At 46.9% G+C, this 7945-nt stretch overlaps 1 protein-coding gene across 1 annotated transcript; it reads right to left on the bottom strand.

Annotated features, from left to right (window-relative positions):
- Nucleotides 1–6674: 6674 nt before the first annotated feature.
- LOC123412951 (pathogenesis-related protein PRB1-2-like) lies at nucleotides 6675–7493 on the bottom strand. The gene has a single exon (XM_045105907.1). It carries the CDS (start codon nucleotides 7404–7406, stop codon nucleotides 6882–6884), a length of 525 nt encoding a protein of 174 aa, XP_044961842.1. The 5' UTR covers nucleotides 7407–7493; the 3' UTR covers nucleotides 6675–6881.
- Nucleotides 7494–7945: the final 452 nt, after the last annotated feature.

The raw sequence follows: 7945 nt of genomic DNA, 5'->3' as shown, positions 1-7945 counted from the left end.
CTAGGGGGGTTATAAGAGGGTTAATGGCTGGCCACGTCGGCACGCCGGGGATCTGCCGGCGGCGACCACAGGACACGGTGGAGTCCGGCGGCCATTCGGTGCACTGAGGGCACTGGGAGGGAGCCCATGCTCAGCCGCATCGAGTGAGAGGGGTCTTGGGGCTGAGGGGTTGCCGGAGAGGCACCGGCGACGAGCTACGACGGCGGCTGCAACTCGGCTTGGTGGCAAACGACGCTAGGAGAGGGGGACAATGACGGGGCAAAGGGGAAATGGAAGAGGGGCTCACGGCGAAGCTGATGGCATTGACGGCAGGGTCGGGGAGGCTCTGTGCACTGTGAATCGTCATCAGCAACCGGCGGCCGGAGGTGGAGAAGATGACGGCGATAGCGACGACAGGAGGCCTCCGGCCTCGATTATCTCTTCTAGGAGATGGGGAGGAGCATGTCGGGGCTCTGGGACATGGAGGAGGGCCTAGTAGCTGGCTGTGGCTGCGGCGACGCACCTCGACGCTCTCGGGCGAGGAAGAGAGAGAGCGAGCCAGAGGGAAAGAGAGGGGGAGGGAGAGAACCAGAGGCGAAGGGAAAGGGAAGAGGCAACCAGGCCTTCCCCAAGGCGCTGGATAAGGACGACGGAGCGGCCTCCAGCGCGAAACAGGAGGTGGCGCGCTCGACGCCGTGCTCATCTCGCCTCTGCCTACCGGGAGAGGTTGAAGATGACCTCTTCACCCCTCGTGGGCTGGGCCGGCGTCAGGTAAGGGTTTTCTATTTTTTTTCTTTTTTTTTTCTTTTCTGTTTTTATTTGTTTTCTGGCATTTGTTTTGAATTAAAAATAAAATCAAATCATTTTATAAAATCCCAATGACATCTTTATGTGACATAACTTAATTGTCCAATGCCACACAAATATTTTCAGAGTATATGACACTAAATTTTATATCTATAGAAAATATAATTCCACTCAAAATAATTGTTTGATTGAAACAAAAGTCCAAAATCAAATGTTTCTGTGATCAAAGATTTTGGTTGACATTTTTATAACATGCCAATGTTTTCACACAAAATTTGGAACATTATCTTGGATCATTTTAAGGCAGTTTTATATTGCCTTTTGTCAAAATTTGTTTCTGAGGCTTGATCACTTCCCCATTACAAATTCAAAGGAAATTAAAATGCATGCAAGAATGCTCACTCATGCGACTAGCTACAAACAATATTCTAGGATTGTGACATATGTGCAATGTATATGTTTTCCCTTGATAAGTTTTCTATTTTACCGGTGTCACGGTGGTAGTTGGGAGACTGTTTTATAGGATAGACTGTCGTACTGTCAAGGGGACTCTCAAGTGAGTAGCTTGATCGTATGGTTCGTTGAGAGCTCAACCCATTTGCATCCTTGCATCATATTTCTTGGTTCTTGTTTGGTGTTTCTCTTTGTGAGTTGTCGAGCTTATGGTCATCTTCATGACAAGTTTAAGTTCATCGAAAACTGAGTACATATGCATCATCTATGATGTTTTCGATGTTGGGAGTTTTTGCCGGTTCTTCTCGCGTAGTGCAGAAGTCTACTTCCTCCTGCATTCACTCACGATGCACTATGCGCATAGCTCGATGCCGCCTCTAGACATCCGGCTCGTTGAAGCAAACTTTTATAAAACCCAAGAGTTTATAGAAACTGCGGCATGGCCGGAAGTCATCAATGCAGGCTAGGGGATGCCGCCGATCACAACCTGTGAAGTAAGTCACTGTCTCGAAGGAGAAAACACTGATAAGGGCTTGTAAAAACTCCGTAGAGTATTAATGACTGCCGAATCCAGAAGGATCAACCAAAAAGCTAAATGGCTAAACCGACAGGATCCCGAAAGACCCGCGAGAGATACTGCTCTGCACGCGTTCCAGCGTGATAAGCATGCGAGTGCCTCAAACCAAACACGAAAACTCTTTAGTGAAAACCTAAGGAAAAAAACAAAGCGTAAATTTTCTTTAGGCAAAAGGAAATTTCCTGTGAATGTATTCCAACCTATAAATATACTTTTCCAAGGAATTATCGCACCCTAATACACATAAAAGCATGTCAAAGAGAGAAAATAGGCTAATGTTTCTAAAATGAGTACTCCCTCCGTCTGAAATTAGTTATCGCACAAATTTATAGAAAAAGATGTACCTAAAACTAAAATGCCTTTAGATACATCCATTTCTATGACGAGTATTTTCGGACGAAGAAAGTATAAAATATTAAAAAATATATAGAAAGTCACAACAACTGTAACGTCACTGGAGGTGTCTAGTAGTATATCATAGAAGTAGGATAAGGACATCTACCTAATGGCAACCGATCGGATCATCATGCTTCTATAATAGTCATTTGACAGCTATGATAGAGAAGCCGGGTCAATACACAAGTTATTCAAATTCTGACATGTTGTCCCGGCGGCTAAATCAGCTTCTGTTTGGAGTCAAGACAACGAAGGCTGCTGCCTGGTGGAGGATCATGTGCGTGACAGCGTAATCGAGTTTCTTCCTTCCTCATGCAGCTCATCTCACACAAAAAACGAACTTTCAGTGAACAGCTTGTTGCAGTCAGAAGATCCCCATCATCTATAGATAAGCTTTTAAATGAGCCGTGGAAAATTCAAAGAGCATTTAATATACTCCCCCTTTCCAAAACCCTTGTCTTAGATTTATCTAAAATAATTAAGCAAATCTAAGACAACAATTATCACTTCTAGGACGGAGTACGAAATACACCAAGGGAAACAACATGAACATGCAATGAATATAACCCCTGCAAAATACAGACCAGGCTCTGCATTATGTAGCCATAGCGTGTCGTGTCACCGTTCCTCCCTGTGACGAAAAACAGAGGTGAGAGGGAACACTACGCCGCCTAGATGAACTCCAATCTTCGTATGGATCTAATGTCTGCCGCATCAAGAAGTATTCCAACGTATCTAAATATATCCGTCTCTAGAGGTTTAGCCTCCTTTTCAAAAAACAAAAAAAAAATCATCTTTAGATAAATCTAATACAAACAGTTTGGAACTAAGGTAATAGACACCCATGCCAAACTATCAATCACACCAGCCTATTATTTTCGTCGTTCATTTGAATTGAAGTGATTAGAGCATCTTTTTCTTTTTGAGGTAGCATCTATAGTTGCACACCCCAAAATCCCCCTCAAATGTTCGGACGGATGGCTCCGTCAATAATCCCAACTCAGACGTGCATCTCAAATGGACCTTAAACGTCCAGACTGATCGGCACAACTCATATCCAATTCAAATGTAGGGTGGATATGGAGAGGCCCGAGGCTCGACCAGGCGCGTTCGCCACATCGGACCCGACAGGCCTACCCATCATAAATTGTACCAAATCCATCAAACTATTTCCCTTCCTCCCGCCTCCCTCCATCATTTTCCACCCTTGAGCCCTCGCCATCCGCCGCCTTGCTCCCCATACTCATCGCTGGTACCGATCCAACGCCCTACATGCCGTCTAGCTCGTTCCCGATCGCCTCGACCGGGGTAGCGGTCACCTTGTCCATCGGCGTCCCATCCTTGACGATGTATTGCAAACAGGAGAACATTGCCCGGAGGAGCGGCGATGGAGGTAGCATGAGAGGGAATCGACGACGTTGCAGAAAGAGAATGTGTACATCGGTGACCACCCCCTCACCTTGGCTGCGCCGCGCTCAAGACCCCGCATGCCATCTAGCCAGCCATCGACAAGGATCCTGCCGTTCGACTGGGTTGGGATATATAGAGGAGGATCCGACATCCGGTTGAGGCATTCCGAAGAACTTTCCCTCCACATAGATGCCGCTGGTGGACGTCTGTCACTGGCCGTAGCTCGTTCCGGCACGGACAAACATGCACACTGGTGGCGCCCAAGCTACCCACGGCCTGTTCGACGAAATGACACAACAAGACTATATATGATATTGTTGCTCCTTTCCGATAAACTTTATAGTGGAGCTGCCCCCGGGTCGTCGTTGGTGAATAGGGCGGCGATCCCACAGTGAAAAGAACCACCGGCACCTCACTCCTCTCCTCCCCTCGCCGTCGCCGGAGGATGCCACCGTCAAAGCTGCACGGTGTTGGCGGCTGCGGGCCGGTACTCGTTCCAGCGGGGCGGCTTGATCTAGGGCGGCTCTCAATCCATGTAGGCTACACGCCACATGCCACATGGGCTAGATGCTGGCGTGGGGCTGCAGAACGTTGATGCTTTAGCGGCCACGACTACGGCCGGTCATTGTCCATGTGTGCTGGCCCTGTTTGCTCCGCTGCGGCATCTGGCTTGGCGTCGATCCAATAGAGACATGGTAGCCACATCTTCTCCGATCAACTAGGTGGTCACCGTCAGTAGACCTTCGCTGCCTCGCCCCACCACCAGGGAGCGACTCTACCGAGCACCAAGCAACCGGCCCGCCCCAACCTAGATGGGGCCAAACGGGCCTAAATTTGGGCCGGGCGGGCGCTGCAAGTCACCAGCGTCACCGCGTCACCCTACGACCAATGACCATGTTGCCGCATCGAGATCCACTGTGGTACACGACATCGTCGTTGTCGGGCCACACCGTCACTGGCCGAAAGGCACTGTCGCGAGCCGCCACAATCCGAGCAGGGGGCCGCGCACGGGGATGACTGAATGCCAAGATTGTGTGCCACGTGTTTGGTTTCTTGCAATGGTGGCCTCGACAAAAAGGGACGGCATCATTGGATGACTGCATTTATGGTGGTGCTCCTTGAGTACTGAGTCTTGACTCTCAGGGTGAAAACCCAAGGTTTGGCCTTTATTGGTTGTACCTGGCAATGACCTTGTTGAAGGACATTCTTTTTTGGTGAACTCGGACTTTCTCCAGGGTGAGAACCCAAGATCTTCGATGAGGCAACGCCAAAGCTTGTGCATTGTTTTCTTTTTGAAGACGTTGCTTTTGGAGAATCTCTTTTTTAATCTTGGTGTTGTCTTCGCTGGTGGTTAGAGTGTTGATGATGCTAGTGATTGATCATCATGGTGGGTCTTTTTTCTTGTGCTCTTTTTCTTTCTCTTTTTTGAATGTGTGTATCATTGATGTCTTGGGTCATCTTGTTGGTATAGAGACCGAGTGTAATTGATATCTTCATGATATTTATATATTTCCTTTATGAAAAAATTTGATCAACTTTGCATATGTCATGTTTAATGTTTTACATAGACCGCGAGTTAATTTCGGACATGATCAATACTTGAAAACTATGATCATGTAGGAGTTTATCATATTGGACACATGATTAATAATAATCAAGATCTGGTTCAAATGCACTATGAGTTGGGGGATCCAACTTGCCCTTCATTTGATGTTGGAACAACATCAAATTTCAATCAGAGCAAGAAAAAAAATAAGCCAAAGGCGACAAAGACATGAGGTCCGACATTCTCAACTGGCTGCAATGGAACTTGCTAAGGCTTCATTCAAAGAAAAAAGAATGGAATAGGACGAGGCGATGAGCTTTTGGCAGATCATCTAGAATCTGATCGGACTAATGCGCAGGTTTGGTTTTCCTTTCTGATCAATCGAATGGCTTTTAATAAACCTTTTTTTAAAAAATATCTTGTTGGTCAAATCTTGGTTGACCACACCGATGGATTTAATATGCGGCATGGAGCAAAATGAAAAGAAGTTATTGGAATAATATTTGAAATAAATATTAAAAACAAAAGTAATATGTGAAGTCGCATCCTATTCCACCGGTCTCCATGCCTCACAATGGGCATTGGAACATCCTGTTCCGCCGGTCATTTGGCCAGGTGGAAACTGTAGAGTGGGTTAGTTTGCGGGTGGCCGTCCCTGTGCTCGCTGACTATCCGGACACCGAATCATGGCATTTTGCTTCTTCAGGTTTCTTCTCTCTCAACTGGACATATCTTGCCCTATGATGGCGTCTAACCATAGCTTGAACCAACCTGCTCTGAAAAGCACCCTCTTACCCTTGAAGATCAAAAATTGTGTTCGTCAATTGCTGGGAGGAGGTGATCAAGAGGCATGACCCTGAGAACAGTTGTGTCCTCTTTGTGGTGATGTGGAAATGAGAACCGACATAATCTTCTTTTGGACGGCGGCTAGAATTCTTTGGAGTTTTGTTCGTGAGGTATGAGGTATTTTTTCTGTCTGGTGTTTGCAACATTGGCATGGTCTTCATGGATAACATACAATAAAATGGTGATTGAACATGTCTTTCTTAGGAGGGCCTTTAACTCAAATTTCAAATTCATTGCATTTTTTGCAAGCGCTCAGCACTCGCTTTCGAGACAGCGTGACCGCGATCTGCCGGACCTTATGATGGATGCAATGCATGATATGCCTATCGCCGACTTGCCTCGGTACAGACCCCATAGAGACTTCGACCATTTCGTGGTCTTTTTCCCATTTATTTTATATATTTTTTGGACGAGTTTGTGATGTTGCCCCATTAAGCTATTCTATTTTCTGCACTTGAATTGATTGTACGATTGTGGAGTTTGTTTTATTTATAAAGCATGGCTAAAACCTATTTGGAGAATTACAGGTTCTTATCATTGAACACAACTTCAAATTTGGTTTTGTGTAAGTATCGTTTCGTAAGTATCATTTTTTCCCAGGGGTTCCCAATATTATTATGTTATTTATTTGGCTAGGCCCAAGATTTAAACAAGAAAACAAAAGGAAAGACATTTGCATGGACGCATATATATAGGATTACATTTACACGCTCTACACATCCGCATCGATACATGAAGGCGGGAATGTGTGCTTATTTACGTACGTATGTAACGTTTGTAGACGTATCAATATTCAAACCGCACACACATAAACACACGCACGTACGTATGCATGTATATGATCAACGTTCACACGCACGTACAGTACTACTTGGCTTCGGCGTCAAGGGTGAGGAACGCGAACGGGCGCTCGCCGTTGAAGTTGCCCGGGGGATCGTAGTTGCAGGTGATGAAGACGCCCCGGTTCCCAGCGCAGACCACCCGCGCGCAGCCGATGCGGATCGACTTGCGCCACACCACCTGCGTGTAGTGCCCGCACACCTTGCCGGCGTCGCAGGTGTTGCTGTCAAGATGGTAGTTCTGCTTCTCGTCCACCCACAGCTTCACGGCGTCGGCGGCCGTCCATGACCGCCCGGACCCCCAGAAGATGTTCTCGCCGAACGGCCCCCCGGAGTGCTGCAGCCGACAGTCGCCGGCGCGCTCCGCCGCGTAGTTCTGTGCGAACCTGGCCACGTTGTTGTCCCACGCCACCGGGCCGACGCCGTCCACAGCACGGGCGCGGTTGTGCAGGTTGACGAAATCCTGCGGGGTGTTCTGCGCCGAGACGCCGGCCACCACGGCCATGACTATGGCTAGTGCGAACATTGCAAGACTACTCTTGGAAGATGCCATGACTAGTAGGTGGCTCCAGATCGATGAAGAGTGCTTGAACTTGATGGATATTTATAGGATGAGCATATAGAAAGGGTCCGTGGCAAAATTTTGTAGGGAGTCCATAGTTCTTTATTTTCCAAGGAAGCTAGCAAGAAGATGACGTGGGGTTGAATCGAGTGCATGCATATGTATCAAGAATTGCTAGTTACAAGTGGCAAGGCTTCCTTTATTTCGAGTACATATAAATACTTCTGAGTTCTGACAACGAGTGATTATTCCATGCGATTTCCCGATATACATTGGTCGATTACTTTGAGCAGTTGAGTTTGCAATAATATAGAACTAGAATATAACCTCATTGGACGGGCGAAGTTGAAAAGCGTACATCCACTTGGGCGGCAGGGGCAAGTGACAAAATATGCTTGCGTCCTCGCTACTACTCCATCTGTCACACAGTTAAACTTGCGTGCATTTTCAAAATAGACAAAGTTTAAGGCGTGGAAACAATTACTCCTATTAATTAGTATTAGTACTACTCATGTATGCACCCTCCTAAT

This window comes from Hordeum vulgare, chromosome 7H (assembly GCF_904849725.1).
Source record: "Hordeum vulgare subsp. vulgare chromosome 7H, MorexV3_pseudomolecules_assembly, whole genome shotgun sequence".
NCBI lineage: Eukaryota > Viridiplantae > Streptophyta > Magnoliopsida > Poales > Poaceae > Hordeum > Hordeum vulgare.
Note: the sequence above shows the minus strand (reverse complement) of the source record. Positions and strands in the feature narration are given on the sequence as shown.